We start from the raw sequence: 20005 nt of genomic DNA, 5'->3' as shown, positions 1-20005 counted from the left end.
CTCGCTTTGCAAAGGCTGGTGCATGTCCTCGCCACATCGAGGGAGGGGCCGGTTGGGTAACGACTTACACGGGCCAGGTGGCTGCGCAGGGTGGGAGGGTACAGCTGTGGGGGGCCAGGCGGGGCCTTGCCCTGGGTGAGCGGTTCTGGGAGCATTCCCGCGACCTAGCTGGGTGGGGGGCGCCAGGGCCCGGAGGGGTTTGGGGCTTGTCACTAGCGAAGCATTGAGAGAGAGCCCAGGCCGGAGAGTGAAAGGGGGTCAGCCGAAAGCTATTTCCAGGTTGCACCCCGGGGATTCTGTCACAGTTACCTGGCTATTGCACCCCAGAAGTGGCTGCATCTCTGTGCCAGGGGAAGGGTCCCTGCATAAACAGCCCCCCGTCCCACCCCAGAAGTGGCCTCCCCTCACCATGATGTTGGGCAGGGTGGCGTAACGGGGCTCGTTGAGGCGCAGGTCGGCCGTCACCACGGCCGGCAGCCTGAGCCGGATGCTCTCCAGCCCCCCGTCCACCTCCCGCTCCACCGTCAGCTGCTCCCCCTCCAGCGTCAGCGCAGAGGCGAAGGTCCCCTGCAGGGCACAGGGAGGAGGTGGGTGTTAGCACCCCCCACCCAGGCCCCCCCCCGCCCACCCCCACAGGCCCAGGATCCTTCGCCCCCCGCCCTTACTATCCTACACTGCCGGGACCCTCCCCCCCGCAGCTTCCAGAGCCCCCTGCTGCCGAGAGCCCCCCCCCCCGCAGCTTCCGGAGCCCCCTGCTGCTGGGACCCTCCCCCCCGCAGCTTCCGGAGCCCCCTGCTGCCGAGAGCCCCCACCCCCACCCCAGCCTCCAGAGCCCCCTGCTGCTGGGACACTGTCCCTCCTCCCTCCATGGGGGCAGGCACCTGGGGCCAGTCCAGCAGCGCAGCCGTCATCTGCCCTGTCTGGTTGCAGTCGTCGTCGATGGCCTGGGAAGGAGAAAAAGAGTCACACCCTGGACGGGCTCCTTGGGCCCCTTCCCACCACCGCAGGGAGCACTGTCAGCCGGGATGGCACAGCAGGCGAGATACCAGGGTGGATGGCCCCATGGGACTGAGCAGGGAGGAGGCAGGATACTGGGGTAGATGGGCCCATGGGGCTGAGCGGGGAGAACATAACATAAGAATGGCCATACTGGGTCAGACCAAAGGTCCATCCAGCCCAGTGTCCTCTCTACCAACAGTGGCCAATGCCAGGTGCCCCGGAGTGAACCTAACAGGTAATGATCAAGTGATCTCTCCCCTGCCATCCATCTCCACCCTCTGACAAACAGGCTAGGGACACCATTCCTTACCCATCCTGGCAAATAGCCATTAATGGACTTAGCCTCCATGAATTTATCCAGTTCTCTTTTAAACCCTCTTATAGTCCTAGCCTTCACAACCTCCTAGCAAGGAGTTCCACAGGTTGACTGCGCTGTGTGAAGAAGAACTTCCTTTTATTTGTTTCAAACCTGCTGCCCATTTATTTCATTTGGTGGCCCCTAGTTCTTATATTCTGGGAACAAGTAAATAACCTTTCCTTATTCACTTTCTCCACACCACTCATGATTTTATAGACCTCTATCATGTCCCCCCTTAGCGTCCTCTTTTCCAAGCTGAAAAGTCCTAGCCTCTTTAATCTCGCCTCATATGGGGACTGTTCCAAACCCCTAATCATTTTAGTTGCCCTTCTCTGAACCTTTTCTAATGCCAGTATATCATCGTTGAGATGAGGAGACCACATCTGTACGCAGTACTCAAGATGTGGCTGTACCATGGATTTATAGAAGGGCCATAAAATATTCTCCATCTTCTCCTCTATCCCTTTTTAATGATTCCCAACATCCTGTTTGCTTTTTTGACAGCTGCTGCATACTGTGTGCGCATCTTCAGAGAACTATCCACCATGACTCCAAGATCGTTCTCCTGATTAGTTGTAGCTAAATTAGCCCCCATCATATTCTATGTATAGTTGGGGTTATTTTTTCCAATGTGCATTACTTTACATTTATCCACATTAAATTTCACTTGCCATTTTGTTGCCCAGTCACTTAGTTTGGTGAGATCTTTTTGAAGTTCTTCACAGTCTGCTTTGGTCTTAACTATCTTGAGCAGTTTAGTATCATCTGCAAACTTTGCCACCTCATTGTTTACCCCTTTCTCCAGATCATTTATGAATAAATTGAATAGGATTGGTCCTAGGACTGACCCTTGGGGAACACCACTAGTTACCCCTCTCCATTCTGAAAATTTACCATTTATTCCTACCCTTTGTTCCCTGTCTTTTAACCAGTTCTCAATCCATGAAAGGATCTTCCCTCTTATCTCATGTATCAGGGGGTAGCCGTGTTAGTCTGTATCCACAAAAACAACAAGGAGTCTGATGGCACCTTAAAGACTAACAGATTTATTTGAGCATAAGCTTTTGTGGGTAGAAACCCCACTTCTTCAGATGCATGGAGGGAAAATTACAGATGCCGACATAAATAAAACGACACATGAAGGGAAGGGAGTTACCTCACAAGTGGAGAGCCAGGGCTGACAGGGCCAATTCGATCCGGGTGGATGTCGTCCACTCCCAGTAATAGATGAGGAGGTGTCGATTCCAGGAGACGCAAAGCTGCTTTTGTAATAAGTCAGCCACTCCCAGCCCCTAATCAAGCCCAAATTAATGGTGTTAAGTTTGCAAATGATTTTTAGTTCTGCTGTTTCTCTTTGAACTCTGTTTCTGACGTTTTTTTGTTCAAATAGAGTTACTTTCAAATCTGTTAACGAATGTCCAGGAAGACTGAAGTGTTCTCCTACCGGCTTTTGTATGTTACCGTTCCCGATGTCTGATTTGTGTCCATTTATTCTTTTACGTAGGGACTGTCCGGTTTGGCCAATGTACATGGCAGAGGGGCATTGCTGGCACAGGATGGCATAGATCACATTGGTAGATGTGCAGGTGAATGAGCCTCTGACGGTGTGGCTGATGTGGTTGGGTCCTCTGATGGTGTTGCCAGAGTAGAGATGGGGACAGAGTAGGCAACGAGGTTTGCTACAAGGATTGGTTCCTGGGTTGGTGTTTCTGTGGTGTGGTGTGTAGTTGCTGGTGAGTATTTGCTTCAGGTTGGTGGGCTGTCTGTAAGCAGGGACTGGCCTGTCTCCCAAGGTCTGGGAGAGCGAGGGATCGTTTTCCAGGATAGGTTGTAGATCGTTGATGATGCGTTGGAGAGGTTTTAGCTGGGGGCTGTACGTGCTGGCCAGTGGTGTTCTGTTATTTTTCTTGTTGGGCCTGTCCTGTAGTAGGTGATTTCTAGATACCCATCTTGCTCTGTCAGTCTGTTTCCTCACTTCTCCAGGTGGGTGTTGTAGTTTTATGAATGCTTGATAAAGATCTCGTAGGTGTTGGTGTTTGTCTGAGGGATTGGAGACAATTCGGTTGTATCTTAGGGCTTGGCTGTGCACAATGGATCGTGTGATGTGTCCTGGATGGAAGCTGGAGGCATGTAGGTAAGTATAGTGGGAAGGAGTTTTCCGGTATAGGGTGGTGTTTATGTGACCATCCCTTATTTGCACTGTAGTGTCCAGGAAGTGGATCTCTTGTGTGGACTGGTCCAGGCTGAGGTTGATGGTGGGGTGGAAACTGTTGAAATCCAGGTGGAAATCTTCAAGGGCCTCCTTCCTGTGGGTCCATATGATGAAGATGTCATCAATGTAGCGCAAGTAAAGGAGGGGACAAGAGCTGAGGAAGCATTGTTCTAGGTCAGCCATAAAAATGTTGGCATCCTGTGGGGCCATGTGGGTACTCACAGCAGTGCCGCTGACTTGAAGGTACAAGTTGTCCCCAAATCTGAAATGGTTGTGGGTGCGGACAAAGTCACAAAGCTCAGCCACCAGGTGTGCTGTGGCCTCATCAGGTATACACTATTCTTGACAGCTTGTAGTCCATCCTCATGTGGAATATTGGTATAAAGAGCTTCTACATCCATGGTGGCCAGGATGGTGTTTTCAGAAAGGTCACCGATGCAATGACATGCATCTGACGAAGTGGAGATTCACCCACGAAAGCTTATGCTCCAATACGTCTGTTAGTCTGTAAGGTGCCACAGGACCCTTTACAGCCAACGCATTGTAGTTTCCTCAGGAAGTTGAGGGTGACTCGAAGATAGCTGGGAGTGCTGGTATAATAGGGTTTGAGGAGGGAGTCTACAAAGCCAGACAATCCTGCTGTAAGAGTGCCGATGCCTGAAATGATGGGGCGTCCAGGGTTTCCAGGTTTATGGATCTTGGGTAGCAGATAGAATACCCCTGGTCGGGGCTCTAGGGGTGTGTCCATGTAGATTTGTTTCTGTGCTATAGCACGGAGTTTCTTGAGCAGATGGTGTAGTTTCTTTTGGTAACCCTCAGTGGGGTCAGAGGATAGTGGCCTGTAGAATGTGGTGGGGGAGAGTTGCCTGGCAGCCTCCTGTTCCTAATCCGACCTGTTCATTATACGACAGCACCTCCTTTGATTATAATGTCAGAGTTGTTTCTGAGGCTGTAGATGGCGTTGTGTTCTGTACGGCTGAGGTTATGGGGCAAGTGATGCCGTTTATTCACAATTTCAGCCTGTGCACATCGGCGGAAGCACTCTATGTAGAAGTCCAGTCTGTCATTTCAACCGTCAGGAGGAGTCCACGCAGAATTCTTCTTCTTGTAGTGCTGGTAGGAGGGTTCCTGTGGGTCAGTACACTGTTGAAAATATTCCTTAAGTCGGAGACGATGAAAGTAGGCTTCCAGATCACCGCAGAACTGTATCATGTTCGTGGGGGTAGTGGGGCAGAAAGAGAGTCACTGAGATAGGACAGACTCTTCTGCCGGGCTAAGCGTGTGATTGGACAGATTAACAGTATTGTTAAATGAGTTGAGGGTACCACTGTTGTAGCCCCCTGTGGCATGTAGGAGTTTAGATAGTTTACTGGTTTCAGAGGAACAGCCATGTTAGTCTGTATTCGCAAAAAGAAAAGGAGTACTTGTGGCACCTTAGAGACTAACCAATTTATTTGAGCATGAGCTTTCGTGAGCTACAGCTCACTTCATCAGATGTTTACCGTGGAAACTGCAGCAGACTTTATATACACACAGAAATCATGAAACAATACCTCCTCCCACCCCACTGTCCTGCTGGTAATAGCTTATCTAAAGTGATCAACAGGTGGGCCATTTCCAGCACAAATCCAGGTTTTCTCACCCTCCACCCCCCCACACAAATTCACTCTCCTGCTGGTGCTAGCCCATCCAAAGTGACAACTCTTTACATAATCAAGTCGGGCTATTTCCTGCATAGATCAAGGTTTTCTCACATCCCCCCCACCCCCATACACACACAAACTCACTCTCCTGCTGGTAATAGCTCATCTAAACTGACCATTCTCCAGGTTTAAATCCAAGTTAAACCAGAACATCTGGGGGGGGGGGGTAGGAAAAAACAAGAGGAAACAGGCTACCTTGCATAATGACTTAGCCACTCCCAGTCTCTATTTAAGCCTAAATTAATAGTATCCAATTTGCAAATGAATTCCAATTCAGCAGTTTCTCGCTGGAGTCTGGATTTGAAGTTTTTTTGTTTTAAGATAGCGACCTTCATGTCTGTGATTCCGTGACCAGAGAGATTGAAGTGTTCTCCGACTGGTTTATGAATGTTATAATTCTTGACATCTGATTTGTGTCCATTTATTCTTTTACGTAGAGACTGTCCAGTTTGACCAATGTACATGGCAGAGGGGCATTGCTGGCACATGATGGCATAGATCACATTGGTGGATGTGCAGGTGAACGAGCCTCTGATAGTGTGGCTGATGTTATTAGGCCCTGTGATGGTGTCCCCTGAATAGATATGTGGGCACAATTGGCAACGGGCTTTGTTGCAAGGATAAGTTCCTGGGTTAGTGGTTCTGTTGTGTGGTATGTGGTTGTTGGTGAGTATTTGCTTCAGGTTGCGGGGCTGTCTGTAGGCAAGGACTGGCCTGTCTCCCAAGACTTGTGAGAGTGTTGGGTCATCCTTTAGGATAGGTTGTAGGTCCTTTTTCCCCTGTAGAGAAGTGACATCTGTGTTGTAAATGGCTTGTCTCATTTTTGTAAAGTCCAGCCACGTGGAAGTGTGTGGGGAAGGTTGGTTTTGTATGAGACACTCCAGTTTTGAGAGCTCCTTCTTGATCTTCTCCTGTCTGCTGTACCGGATGCTGATCAGGTGGTCCCTCAGTTTCTTTGAGTGTGTGTGGCACAGTCTCTGACCCTCGCCAGTGTAGTATGTCGATTGCAATGGATTTTTTATCTTCAGTCCATGACACTTTAATTTACGTAAGAGCCTTTGGTGAGGGACCTTGTCAAAGGCTTTCTGGAAATCTAAGTACACTATGTCCACTGGATCCCCCTTGTCCACGTTTGTTGACCCCTCCACTCCCCAAAGAACTCTAATAGATTAGTAAGACTTGATCTCCCTTTACAGAAACCATGTTGACTTTTGCACAACAATTTATGTTCTTCTATGTGTCTGACAATTTCATTCTTTACTATTGTTTCAACTAAGGAAGCGGGATACTGGGGTAGATGGACCCGTGGGGCTGAGTGGGGGAAGGGAACTCACCTGCTTGCCCAGTAGCACCAGGCTGACCCCCTCCTTCTTGGCCAGCACCGCCAGGATCTTGGCCACCTGGAAGGGGCCGAGGCTCTCATACTCGGGGGCTGGGATCTCCACGTGCAGCCCCCGGTCAGCCCCCATGGCCAGCGCGGTCCGGATGGTCTCCTGAAGGGGGCGGAGTTAGAATTCAGGGGGAGGCCAGGCAGCCCCTGGATCCTGACCCACCCAACATATGGTCCCATAATGTAACCCCTGACCCCAGAACGGGGGCTGTCTCCCCAGGGCCTGCCCAGCCCTTGGCCTCTCTGCCCCCTCTGGCTGGTCAATGCCTGTCCTTGTGCAAATGGGGCTGATGCGGTGAGTGTGGGGGGAAAGCCGGTACCTGGCATCAGGGGGGAGGGCAGGGGGGAGACTGTAGTAGGGCAGGGGGTGGGGGCTGGTACTTGGAACTGGGGGGTCAGGAAGAGCAAGAGGTGGGCCAGTACTTGGCAGGTGGGGGGGAAGAGGAGGGTACCTGGCACTGGGAGTGATGGAGGGGAGTCAGGAGACACTGGGGGGCTGCATTGCCCAGAGAAGGTGGAGGAGGGTTCAGGAGGCACTAGGGGGGCTGGTACCTGGCACTGGGAGTGGGAGGCTGTAAAAGGATGTGGCTGGGGGGGGTCTATAGGCTGAGGGGGTCAGTACCTGGAACTGGGGGGGGCGGAGGGGAAGACTGTAGAAGAATGGGGGGGTCTATAGGAGCGGGGGGGGTCAGGAAGCACGGGGGGGGTACCTGGCACTGAAGGGGGCAGGGGGTCTGAAAGCACTGGGGAGGGGCTGGAAGGGGATCAGGAAGCACTGGGGAGGGGCAGGGGATACCTGGCACTGAGGGGGTACCTGGCACCGGGGGGGTCAGGAAGCACCGGGAGGGGGCTGGGGGGTACCTGGCACTGGGGGGGTAGGAAGCACTGGGGGGGTACCTGGCAGGGAGGTTATGGGGGGATCAGAAAGCACCGGGAGGGCGGGGGTACCTGGCACCGGGGGGGCAGGGGGGTCAGGAAGCACCGGGGGGGAGGGGGGTACCTGACATTGGGGGGGCCCGCAGCTGACCACCACGATCTCCTGCAGCAGGCGCCGCTCCCGCAGCCGCACGGCCTCCTCCAGCGCGATCTCGCAGAAGGGGTTCATGGAGTGTTTCACCCCGTCCGTCACCACCCCGCCGCCCGGCCGCACCCGCACCTGGGGGGCCAGAGCGTCACCGCGCGGACCCAGGCGTCCGAGCGCCCCCCCGCCCGAGACAGGGACCCAGGCGTCCGAGCGCCCCCCCGCCCGAGACAGGGACCCAGGCGTCCGAGCGCCCGAGACAGGGACCCAGGCGTCCGAGCGCCCCCCCCCCGCCCGAGACAGGGACCCAGGCGTCCGAGCGCCCCCCCGCCCGAGACAGGGGCCGAGACAGGGACCCAGGCGTCCGAGCGCCCCCCCGCCCGAGACAGGGGCCGAGACAGGGACCCAGGCGTCCGAGCGCCCCCGCCCCTCCGCCCGAGACAGGGACCCAGGCGTCCGAGCCCCGCCCACCTTCACGGCATAGTCTATGACCCGCTTCACCCCAACCAGCGCCCGCAACGCCGCCATTGTCCCGCTCCGCGTCTGGCCACGCCCCCTTTTGGGATCTGAGCCAATCAGGGCGCGGGGTCCTGAGCCGGGGCGGGGCTGTAGAACTCCGGCCAATAGGCTGAAGGGCAGGCAGCCCAGAGATCCAATCGGAGGCGCGACCTCAGGCTCCGCCAATGGGAACGCGCAATGTGGGGCGTTCAGCCAGACCGCGCGGTAGTCCAATCAGGAGAAAGAATCCAATCCGCGCTATCATTGGGTGGATGGAGCGAAGCCGACCAATCAGAACGTGTACAGGTTCGAAAACAGCCAATCGCGGCGGCCAAACCGGGCCTTAAACTTCTGACCAATCCCGAAGGGGGCAGTGCCTCTCACGGAACCAATCACCGTGCCCCGTGGGCGGGCCTCAACCCACCGGCCCAATCGGCGTGCAGCATGGGCCCCTGCCGCTCAATGGCTGCCTGACCTCGTGACGCGCCGGGCCGCGCGGCGTGACGCAGGCGCCAGCGGCCACTCACGAGGGGCGGGCCTCTGCCGCCCCCGGCTGAAGATTGACGGGGCGGGACCCTGCCTGAGCCCTGGAGCCCCGCCCCCTCGGGAGGGAACCCAGGCGTCCGGGCTGTTTGCTCCTCCCCCCTCCGGGTTCCTGCCCCCCCGCCAAGCCGGGTCCGTTTGCTGCCCCCGGGTTCACCCCAGCGCCGGGCAATCGCCCCCCCCCGCCCGTTCTACGCGGCTGTTCCCCGGCTGCCCCGCCCCAGAGGTGGCTGCATCCCACCACCAGCGGCGCCGAGTCGGTCCGAGTCGCGCGGGGCGCCTCTGGCCGGCAGACGGGGTTTAATAGCTCCGCTTGGGGGGCCAGACGGGGGGACCCAGCGCCTCGGGGGGCATCACGCCGAGCCGGGCGATCCTCTCGGGCCGCTGTGGCTCCCTCCGCCGGGCCTGGCAGTGGCAGGTGCCTGGAACAGATCGGGGGGGTCAGCGTGGCTGAAAGACGCTTCTCCTCCGTGCCCCCCCCACCTCGCCCCCCCGGGCGCTCACCTGCCAACCCGGCCGCGGGCACCGCTGCCCAGCCCACGGCCAGCGACCAGGCCCAGCTGCCACCAGCTTCCCCGGCCGATCCGCCCATGAAACAGCCCAGAGCCACCACGGCCAAGGTGCCTGCGAGACACAAGATGTGGGGCTGGGGAGAACTGGGGGGGGTCAGATGGCAGGAGGGTGGGGATCAGGAGTGTGGAAAGAGGGGATGGGGCCGCGGAGGAGTTGGGGTCAGAGGGTGGGGTGGGGGGGTAGAAAGATGTTGGGGGTCAGGAGGGCTGGGAAGGGGGGAGGCAGTTTGGGGGTCAGAGTGCAGGAGAGGGATTTGGGGGGTTCCCCTTACCTGTGAGGAAGCAGAGAGCAGCAGCCCCCCGGGCCCAGTCGAGTCTCTTGGGGGCCGGGCGGGGGGCAAGCGCCAGGGCCCCACACACCACGGAGAGGTAGCTGCCCACGAGGGCCAGAACCAGGCAGCCCCGTGATACTCCCACATACGCTGCGGGCGGGGGGGAGCAGAAATGGAGGGGGTCAGTGAGAGCTCGCCCTGTCACCCCCACCCGTCTGTACACCCTGGGGTCCCCCCCAACTCCTGCCCTGCGGTCCCGCCGCACCTGGTCCGGGTTCGACCCAGCCCCCAGGACTATTCCCCATGCCCTGCCGTGTCCCCATGTGGATGGCCCCAACACTCCATGCACGGGGCATTGACAGCAGCAAAGTGGGGAGGAAAAGGGGGAGCTGCCCCCCCCCGAACCCAGGGCTTGCTCCTTGGGGGTAGAGCTGAGCCCCCCACTTTTCCTTCAGTCAGCTTCCCCATGCAGCTACTCCCTGATGATGTAGCATGCGGGACTCCCCACCACTGGGCCTTAAATTGGCAGGGTTAAGCCGGGTCACGGCCTGCCACTAAGTAAGAGCTGGGTTAACCCGTGGGACTCCATGCCACCGGATAAGAGCATGTTTAACCAGTGGGACTCCCTGCCACTGGATAAGAGCAGGGTTAACCCGATGTCCCTACCTCGCTGGCCCTGGAGGGGGGTGCAGGCCTCCAGCTGACACTCCCTCCACAGACCCCGGTGAATGATGATGCCCAGGACCCAGAGCTGGAGCCAGTACTCGGTGGCAGCGGATACCGCCAGCAGGACGGTCGCCACGCAGGAGAAACAGAGCCCGGCCGCCCCCAGCTTGGAGCCCATCATAGACAGGGGAGACCAGGCACAGAAACGCTGAAAAAGCTGTAGGGTTAACCCCCGGGACTCCCTGCCCCTGGTCATTGGTGGGGTTAACCCCCGGGACTCCCTGCCATGGGGCATTGGCGGGGTTAACCCCCAGGACTGCCCACCACGGGGCATTGGCGGGGTTAACCCCCAGGACTGCCCACCACGGGGCATTGGTGGGGTTAACCCCCAGGACTCCCTGCCGCTAGGCATTGGCGGGGTTAACCCCCAGGACTGCCCGCCGCTGGGCATTGGTGGGGTTAACCCCCAGGACTGCCCGCCGCTGGGCATTGGTGGGGTTAACCCCCAGGACTGCCCGCCGCTGGGCATTGGTGGGGTTAACCCCCAGGACTCCCTGCCGCTGGGCACTGGCGGGGTTAACCGCCAGGACTGCCCACCGCTGGGCATTGGTGGGGTTGACCCCCAGGACTCCCTGCCACTGGGCATTTGCGGGGTTAACCCCCGGGACTCCCTGCCACTGGGCATTGGAGGGGTTAACCCCTGGGACTCCCTGCCGCTGGGCATTGGAGGGGTTAACCCCCGGGACTCCCTGCCGCTGGGCATTGGGGGGGGTTAACCCCCGGGACTCCCCACCGCTGGGCACTGGACAGGTATCCCTCGGGGTCTGTCCTAATCGTTAGAGCCAAAGAGCCAGGCTCCCCCTCCCCTGGCTCTAATCACGTTTTGACTCCCATGGTAACCCCAAGATTCTGGAACCCCCATGCTCCAGGCTGCCCCCCGATCAGCCCCGGGGCCCACCCGGCCCGATCCCCGCTCTGGGGCCAGTAAGTGGGGGGAGACGGGGTTTGGATGCAGAGGTACAATTTATTTCAAAGCAGGAAAAGGCCCGAGGAAGAACAGACCCTAAACAACGGACGGGAGCCCTCCAGCCCCACGGCAGCGGGCGGGGACTGGCTGGGGCAGGGAATGGGGCACGGGGCCTTTCCCCTCTAGGGCTGCCGGCTCCGTTCCAGCAGGGGACAGCAGCGGCCTTTTGGGGGGGTCTATCCAGTCCCCCATATCTCCGGGTCTCCGGTCACACACTCTCGTACCCTGAGTGGCGCTTGTGGGCCACAAGGGCGAAGGCACCTGGGGGGAGATGGGGGAGATTGGAGACAGCCCCCCAGCCCCCTCCAGTACCCCCTGCCCCACAGCGCCCTGCCCTCACAGTGCCGCCCCCTCCCCCGATTTCCTCCCCTCGCCCTGCGCAGCATCCCCTCCCTGCAGCCCCCCAGCCTACTCCCCCCAACACGGCACCCCTGCCCCCCACTACCCCAGTTTCCCCCGCCGCCTGCTCCCCCATGGCTTCCTGCCCCGCTCCCCACAGCACCCCATCCCCTGGCCTCTCCCCCCAGCACCCTGCCCTGCCGTGACTCCCTGCCCTGGCTTCCCAGGGCGCCCCCTCCCACCATGCCCCCTAGCACCCCGCTCCCCACAGCGCCCCCTCCCCGGCCCGGCGCTCACCGCCCAGGCCCAGCAGCGGCAGGGCGGCCCAGCCCAGGTAGAAGGACCATTCGAAGGTCAGCTGGATCATCCTGTCCGGGTTCTTGTGCCACGATTCGCCGCTGAACACCCCCATGGCAATGAGGGTGCAGCTGCCTGCGGGGGGGGAGGGGTTAGAGCCCCCGAGCCGGCCGGTCTCCCCCCCATGGGGCCAGATCGGACCCCCTGGGACAGCATCCCTTCCCCCAGTGGGGCCAGATCGGACCCCCTGAGACAGCCAGTCCCCCACCCTGGGGCCGGATGAGAGCTGGCACCCCTTAGAGGGGACAGGTCCCGTGCCCCATTCCCTGCCCCCCCCGGCCAACCCCCCTCCCGCCCTGTGGCCGGACCAGCCCCCGCCTCCCGCAGGGGACAGGCCCTGAGCCCAGTCCCTACCGGCGGCGAAGCCAGTGATGGCAGCCAGGAGGTAGGTGCTCACAGGGCTGTGGAGGCAGGACGTGAGGGAGACCAGGAGGAACAGGACGGACGCGGCGGTGGCCAGCGTGGCCAGGATCAGGAAGGCCCGTGTGGCTTGTATATACCCTGTGGGGGGGCAGGGACACGAAGGGTTAACGAGGGGGGTGGAGCGCGGGGGGCTGTGGGTCGGGAGTGAGGGGCATCGGCAGAGCTGTCTGTGTACGCTCCAGGATTGGGCAAGGGGCCCCTGTATAACCAGCCCCCCCGCCCCAGCCCCCCCGCCCCAGCCCAGAGGGGGACGCATCCCAGCGCTGGGTGAGGGGCCCCTGGAAAACCAGCCCCCTTCCTGACCCCAGTGATGGCCATGTCTCAGCACCAGGCCTGGGATCCCATATAAACACCCCCCGCGCCACACCCCAGAGGTGGCCGCATCCCAGCGCTGGGTGAGAGGCCCCTGGAGAATCAGCCCCCCACGCCACACCCCAGAGGGGGCCGCATCCCAGCCCCGGCCATCTCCTCACCGGTGATGTGGTCTGGGCTCGTGCACTCATTGACCACGCACACCTGCCAGAGCCCGCTGTGGGCCGTGCCCCCGGGGCCGTAGGCCACGAGCCAGTAGTCGGTGGACAGAGCCACGCAGAGCAGCACCAGGCTGAGTGTGGCCAGGAGGCAGCTCCCCACGCCGCAGGCCTGCATCTCCCGCGATCCGGGCCACCGGGCAGCGTCCTGGCTACCGGACCTGCAAGAGGAACCCCGAGCTGGGTGCATGAGCCCTGGCGTCGGGGGACACCCCCTGCCCCTTTGCTGTCATAGCCCCTTCCCCACCCCCCAGCCCAGCATCCCAGCTGGGCCCCGCTGAGTCAAACTGCTGCAGTGGGGGGGCTGGGAGCCAGGACTCCTGGGTTCTATCCCCAGCTCTGGAAGGGGAGTGGGGGCCAGTGGTTAGAGGGAGGGAGGCTGGAAGCCAGGACTCCTGGGTTCTCTCCCTGGCTCTGGGACGGCAGTGAGGCCTAGCAGCTAGAGGGAGTGAGGGGGGCTGGAAACCAGGACGCCTGGGTCTCTCTCTAGCCCCAGTGGGGGCAGGGAGGAGTGTTCTCTAGTGGTTAGCGTAGCTCTCCGCAACTGCTTTTCACACCCCAGCCACTTCCCTGAGCCGTTCTTACACCTTCCTATCAGCCTGGGACCCACGCAAACCCAGCCCCCCTCAGCCAGCTTGCGGCCCCCGCCCTGGGGATCAGCCCCATGGACCCTCTTAGCCCGGTATCCCGCCCACTCCCTGCTGCCCCGGCTCAGCCCCATGGACCCCCCAGCCCAGTATCTGGCTCCTCATCCCTCTTCCTCACATTGCCCCGGATGACCACCCCATGGACTCTCCCCCCCCAGCCTCTCTCCGCTACTGGGGACCCACCACATGACCCACAGGGCTCAGGACTCCTGGGTTGTGTCCCCAGCGGTGGGAGGGGAGTTGGGTCTAGTGGTTAGAGTAGGGGGCTGGGAGCCAGGACTCCTGGGTGCTCCCCCTGGCTCTGGAAGGGGAGCGGGGTCTAATGGTTGCAGGCATCTGTAGTGTAGAGGGTCCCGGAGCGTAGCTGATGGCAGGGGTTGGGGGGAGCAGAGCGTGATGTGTCCTTACCTTCCTGGGTGTCCTCTGCACAGTCTGTGCGGCTGCACCCACGTCCTGGCTGTGTCCCCCCCGGCGGGTGGGGTCACGGGGGCGGGGCTGATACGTAGCAGGAAGCAACTTGTGGGGCTGGGTGAGGAGAGTGAATGTCCGAGGAGGCAGTATGTGTCCATCCCTGTGTACCCCGATCCCTGTGTACCCCCATCCATCCCTGTGTACCCCGATCCCTGTGTACCCCCATCCATCCCTCCAACCATCCCTGTGTACCCCAATCCCTGTGTACCCCATCCATCCCTCCAACCATCCCTGTGTACCCCGATCCCTGTGTACCCCCATCCATCCATCCCTGTGAACCCTGATCCCTGTGTACCCCCATCCATCCCTCCAACCATCCCTGTGTACCCCAATCCCTGTGTACCCCATCCATCCCTCCAACCATCCCTGTGTACCCCCATCCATCCATCCCTGTGTACCCTGATCCCTGTGTACCCCATCCATCCCTCCAACCATCCCCATGTACCCCGATCCCTGTGTACCCCCATCCATCCATCCCTGTGTACCCCGATCCCTGTGTACCCCCATCCATCCATCCCTGTGTACCCCGATCCCTGTGTACCCCCATCCATCCCTCCAACCATCCCTGTGTACCCCAATCCCTGTGTACCCCATCCATCCCTCCAACCATCCCCGTGTACCCCGATCCCTGTGTACCCCCATCCATCCCTCCAACCATCCCCGTGTACCCCGATCCCTGTGTACCCCATCCATCCCTCCAACCATCCCCGTGTACCCCGATCCCTGTGTATCCCCATCCATCCCTCTAACCATCCCTGTGTACCGTGATCCCTGTGTACCCCCATCAATCCATCCGTGTACCCTGATCCCTTTGTACTCCATCCATCCCTGAGTACCCCATATCTATCCTTCCCCAGACACCCCCTTTATCAACCTATCCCCCCCCATACCCATCTGTCCATTCTCACACCCCGCCCTTTCTCTCGCTGGCTCTCTGAGCGGTTTCTCTCTCTGCACCCGGCCGCCTCCCCCCACTTCCTGTCTCTGTGGTTCTTGGGGGGGCTTCGCAGAAACAGCTCAGTGACTCACCAGTTACAAGGGGACAAGAAATCCCCCCACCCCCCCACTCTGGCTTCAATGGGATGATGGCTGCTTCCGGGCTGGCAGCCAGGACTCCTGGGTTCTCTCCTCACTCTGGGAGGGGAGTTGGGTCGAGTAGTTAGAGCAGGGGAGGCTGGGAGCCAGGACTCCTGGGTTCTCTCCCTGGGCAGGGAGTGGGGTCTCCTGGGGGGGTGTTTGGGTGACACCAGCCGGAGCCGTCGCTGCTGTTCTGTGGCTAATACACGTTTCCAAGGTGGGGAGGGTGAGAAAATTGCCAAAGCGAAGGAGACACGTCACCGCCGGGAAGTGGAGCCAAAGCCTCCCCCCCAAGGGCCGAGAGACCGGGTGGGCCCAGCGCAGCACCTTGGGTGTCGTAGGGCCCAGTCGCTGGCCGGGATGGGCAGGGCCGGATTAACTGTCCCGTGGGCCAGGGGTGATGCGATTTGGTGAGGCCCCTGTGTACAAGTCTTTCCTGGTAAGGAGCTTGGTGCAGAAGGGGGCTCCGGGCTGGGGCGGGGGTTGGGGTGCAGGTGAGGGGTGCGGGCTCTGGGAGGGAGCTGGGTGCAGGAGGAGGCTATGGGCAGGGGTTGGGGTGCAGGGGGTTGGGGTGCAGGAGGGGGTGCGGGCTCTGGGAGGGAGTTGGGTGCAGGAGGGGGCTCCGGGCTGGGGCGGGGGTTGGGGTGCAGGAGGGGGTGTGGGCTCTGGGAGGGAGTTGGGTGCAGGAAGAGGCTATGGGCAGGGGATTGGGGGGCAGGGGGTTGGGGTGCAGTAGGGGGTGCGGGCTCTGGGAGGGAGTTGGGTGCAGGAGGGGGCTCCGGGCTGGGGCGGGGGTTGGGGTGCAGGTGAGGGGTGCGGGCTCTGGGAGGGAGCTGGGTGCAGGAGGAGGCTATGGGCAGGGGTTGGGGTGCAGGGGGTTGGGGTGTACGAGGGGGTGCGGGCTCTGGGAGGGAGCTTGGTGCAGGAGGAGGCTATGGGCGGGGGTTGGGGTGCAAGGGGTTGGGGTGCAGGAGGGGGTGTGGGCTCTGGGAGGGAGTTGGGTGCAGGAGGGGGCTCCGGGCTGGGGCCAGGGTTGGGGTGCAGGTGAGGGGTGCGGGCTCTGGGAGGGAGCTGGGTGCAGGAGGAGGCTATGGGCAGGGGTTGGGGTGCAGGGGGGGGTGTGGGCTCTGGGAGGGAATTGGGTGCAGGAGGGGGCTCCGGGCTGGGGCCGGGGTTGGGGTGCAGGAGGGGGTGCGGGCTCTGGGAGGGAGTTGGGTGCAGGAGGGGGCTCCGGGCTGGGGCCAGGGTTGGGGTGCAGGAGGGGGTGCGGGCTCTGGGAGGGAGTTGGGTGCAGGAGGGGGCTCCGGGCTGGGGCCAGGGTTGGGGTGCAGGAGGGGGTGCGGGCTCTGGGAGGGAGTTGGGTGCAGGAGGGGGATGCTGACCCTGGGGCCGGGGTTGGGGTGCGAGGTGCAGACTCGGGCCGGGAGGCGCTTATCACAGGTGGCTCCCGGCCGGTGGCACAGCAGGGCTCAGCCGGCTGCCTGCCCTGGCCCTGCCTCTGCCGGGGGGGACGCTGCCCGTGCCCACGAGCACCACCGGGGACGGTGCCGGGGGCCACAGAGACGTGCCAGCAGCCGGCCGCTTCGGGGAGCAGCGTGGGGCCAGGGCACGAAGCCGGCCTGAGCCCTGCTGCCCCAGGGGGCTGTCAGCGGCCCGGAGTTGCAGGTCGCTACCAGTGATTTATTTTTGCAGGGTCCCCCTTGAGCCGGGGCCCTGGGAGCGGAGGGGTCGCCCACATATAGAGCAGGGCGAGCAGGGGGTGGCAGGGACACACACACCCCCCACCCCACCCCACGCCCCCCGCCCAGGGTCCGTCTCCAGGCCGGTCACTGGCTTCGCCCGCCGGGGACGGGGCATGGGCAGCGCTGGGGCCCCGGCTCGGGGTACAGGACATGCGAGAGCAAGCTGAAAACACCTGAATAGACGAGAGAAAAGAACACAGCTCAGCACCGGGCAAGGGGTCCCTGGATAACCCGCCCCCGTGCCCCACCCCAGAGGCAGCCGCATCTCAGTGCTCAGTGAACGATCCCTGGATAACCAGCCCCCAAGGTGCTTTGGAGGCTGGAGGGAAGGCCCAGCCCTGGGAAGGTGCTCCGCTGTAGAGATGACAGATGAGGGAGCCCTGCCCCCATGGCCTGCCCCCCCCAACCCCCCCGCTCCCTCACTCACCGTTCACTATGGACAGCGTGAACTGGCCAGGCAGAAGGTCCAGGTGATATTCAGCGTGGCCGCATGGCCGGGCTCAGCCAGCGTATACAGCACCATGGCAGTTAAACCAGACAGCCCTAGAGCCAAGTGGGGCAGAATTACAACTGCCTAGGGCCGTCCCCAGGGACCTGCTTTTCAGCCAGCCCCCACGCCCCGCCCCAGAGGCATCTCAGCGCCGGTGAGGGGTCCCTGTATAACCAGCCCCGCTCCAGAGGCAGCCGCATCTCAGTGCCAGGCAAGGGGTCACTGTATAACCAGCCCCATGCCCCGCCCCACATCCGTCTGTGTGCCAGCACCGGGCAGGGCTGGGCTGGCAGGGGCTGCGGGTCGGGAGTGAGGGGCACCGGCAGAGCTGGGGAGGGGGGAGCCCAGGGCTGGGCTGGCGGGGGGCTGCGGGTCGGGAGTGAGGGGCACCAGCAGAGCTGCGGGGGGGAGCCCAGGGCTGGGCTGGCGGGGGGCTGCGGGTCGGGAGTGAGGGGCACTGGCAGAGCTGGGGAGGGGGGAGCCAGGGCTGGGCTGGCGGGGGGCTGCGGGTCGGGAGTGAGGGGCACCGGCAGAGCTGGGGGGGGGAGCCCAGGGCTGGGCTGGCGGGGGGCTGCGGGTCGGGAGTGAGGGGCACCAGCAGAGCTGCGGGGGGGGGGGAGCCCAGGGCTGGGCTGGCAGGGGGCTGCGGGTCGGGAGTGAGGGGCACCGGCAGAGCTGGGGGGGGGGGAGCCCAGGGCTGGGCTGGCGGGGGGCTGCGGGTCGGGAGTGAGGGGCACCGGCAGAGCTGGGCGGGGGGGAGCCCAGGGCTGGGCTGGCAGGGGGCTGCGGGTCGGGAGTGAGGGGCACCGGCAGAGCTGGGGGGGGGGGAGCCCAGGGCTGGGCTGGCGGGGGGCTGCGGGTCGGGAGTGAGGGGCACCGGCAGAGCTGGGGGGGGGGGAGCCCAGGGCTGGGCTGGCAGGGGGCTGCGGGTCGGGAGTGAGGGGCACCAGCAGAGCTGGGGGGGAGAGCCCAGGGCGGGGCTGGCAGGGGGCTGCGGGTCGGGAGTGAGGGGCGCCTCCCCCCTTACCGCCGGCCTGTCTCCTGTTCCCACAGGCTGGCTTGGTGCACAGCCCGGCGAGGACCCCGGCGTCCTGGGGGTGGCCCCCGTCCCGCCAGCTGGGGCCCAGCAGGGCGGCCGAGAGCAGCAGGAAACTGAGGCAGGCAGAGAACCTGCTGACGGCTCTGTAGGGCGACGTCCCTGTCAGCCACATGGGGGCGCCACGGGGGAGCCTGGGCGTGGCCCCCGCCCCACACGCTGTGGGGACCCCGGGGCCTCTTAGGGCGGCAGCAGGATCTGGGGGCTTCACCCCGATCTCCCCAAACTCCCTTCCCAGGAGCCCCCGCTGCGCACAGACACCCCCCCCCCCCGCAGCTGCCCCCCACTGCCAGGGAACCGTCCCCCGCCAGGGGGCCCCGCACTGCAGGGCGCGGGCGGCATCGCTGTGGGGCAGGGCCCAGCTGCCCCGCCCCAGAGGTGGGTGCCTCCCTGCCCCGGTGAGCTGCCCCGGGCGGGGTTACGTGCGGCTGGTTCCCAGCCGACCCGCCCCGGACATGGTGCGTCTCAGCGCCGCGGGAGCCCGTCCCGCACACAACGCAAGAGCCTTCCGCAGCGGGGCTGAGTCGGAGTCACGCCGGAGTGTGCGGGGGGCCTGCCCGGTCCCGCCCCCTACTGGCTGGATGGGGGGTTCTGCCGGCGCCCAATCCCTGGTGACGCCCCCTAGTGGCCGGGGGGGGGGTCTGCCGGCGCCCAATCCCTGGTGACGCCCCCAAGTGGCCGGGGGGGGGGGGGTCTGCCAGCACCCCACCCTCGACGTCCTCCATCTCCTCCAGGCCCTGGCGGTGGGTTCCCATCCCCTTTAGGTCTTTTCCTTCCACGGACTCATGGGCGCCGGCCTGACACCAGCCCAAGGAACTTTGCTGGCCCCGGGCAGCCGCGCGTTGGGGTTCATCTCTTTGGGGGTGGGCCTACGAAGGCCATGGGGGGGCTTAGTGTGACACGGTAGCTCTGTCCCTGTCCTGGGGACCGGCTCCCACACACTCTTGGAAGGATTCGGGCCAGCAAAGGAGTTTGGGGAGCCACCCCTGCAAATTGGGTTTCCTAGGAGGGCCCTGGAGATGGGAAGGGGTAGGACACCCCCTCGTCCGCTCCTCCCCTGGGAACAGCAACCCCCCAGGATCTCAAGACAGCTGCAGGAGAACACTGTGGTGAGCTTGCGTAGGTCTGTGTCCCCACCCCACCGTCGGAGGTTGAGGGGCGCTGGAGCCTGGGGTTGTGTCTCTGCCCACCCTGGCTAACACCCATCAATGGGCTGCTCCTCCCTGAGCTCATCTGATTCCTTTGTGAACCCCGTTGGCCCTCGCGGCGTCCTCCAGCGAGGCATTCCCCAGGTTAATGGTGCTTCCGTCTTATTGGACGACACCAACCGCCTGCTTACGTCATTGGGCAACCCCTGCTTTCGTCCCATGGGATGGGTCAGGCGCATTTCTCTGGCCACCCTCCAGCCCCCGCATGGTTTTCTCGCCCTCCGTCACCTTTCCCCTTCGCCATCTCGTTCCTACGCTGACCCGCACCGGCTTTACCGGCTCTTCCCACATGGAAGCCGCCCAGCACCCGGGCTCGGCCTTTGCCCCTTTCTGCCCCTTTTCCATTTCTAAGGTCTCTCTGTGG

At 62.3% G+C, this 20005-nt stretch overlaps 3 protein-coding genes across 5 annotated transcripts; all 3 read right to left on the bottom strand.

The window, feature by feature from the left end:
• Positions 1-243: 243 nt before the first annotated feature.
• ETFB (electron transfer flavoprotein subunit beta) lies at positions 244-8259 on the bottom strand. Its single transcript, XM_073322716.1, has 5 exons — positions 8155-8259; positions 7663-7818; positions 6607-6765; positions 882-944; positions 244-567 (listed from the first exon to the last, which is right to left on the bottom strand). Exons 1-5 carry the CDS (start codon positions 8209-8211, stop codon positions 259-261), a joined length of 744 nt encoding a protein of 247 aa, XP_073178817.1. The 5' UTR covers positions 8212-8259; the 3' UTR covers positions 244-258.
• A 765-nt stretch (positions 8260-9024) lies between these two features.
• LOC140902958 (lens fiber membrane intrinsic protein-like) lies at positions 9025-10412 on the bottom strand. Its single transcript, XM_073323541.1, has 4 exons — positions 10235-10412; positions 9569-9718; positions 9229-9348; positions 9025-9146 (listed from the first exon to the last, which is right to left on the bottom strand). Exons 1-4 carry the CDS (start codon positions 10410-10412, stop codon positions 9025-9027), a joined length of 570 nt encoding a protein of 189 aa, XP_073179642.1.
• An 839-nt stretch (positions 10413-11251) lies between these two features.
• On the bottom strand, positions 11252-15086 carry LOC140902715 (protein NKG7-like). 3 transcript variants are annotated; one of them, XM_073323079.1, is made up of 6 exons: positions 15058-15086; positions 13966-14082; positions 12854-13071; positions 12312-12458; positions 11898-12032; positions 11252-11522 (listed from the first exon to the last, which is right to left on the bottom strand). In XM_073323079.1, exons 3-6 carry the CDS (start codon positions 13026-13028, stop codon positions 11470-11472), a joined length of 510 nt encoding a protein of 169 aa, XP_073179180.1. In that variant the 5' UTR covers positions 13029-13071; positions 13966-14082; positions 15058-15086; the 3' UTR covers positions 11252-11469. The 3 variants fall into 3 exon arrangements, with proteins under 3 accessions (XP_073179180.1, XP_073179178.1, XP_073179179.1); XM_073323077.1 differs by lacking the exon at positions 15058-15086 and having other exon boundaries at positions 13966-14322; XM_073323078.1 differs by lacking the exons at positions 11252-11522; positions 15058-15086 and having other exon boundaries at positions 11901-12032; positions 12355-12458; positions 13966-14322.
• Positions 15087-20005: the final 4919 nt, after the last annotated feature.

Source organism: Lepidochelys kempii, chromosome 24, assembly GCF_965140265.1.
Source record: "Lepidochelys kempii isolate rLepKem1 chromosome 24, rLepKem1.hap2, whole genome shotgun sequence".
Taxonomy (NCBI): Eukaryota; Metazoa; Chordata; order Testudines; family Cheloniidae; genus Lepidochelys; species Lepidochelys kempii.
This window is presented reverse-complemented; position numbering and strand designations above follow the sequence as displayed.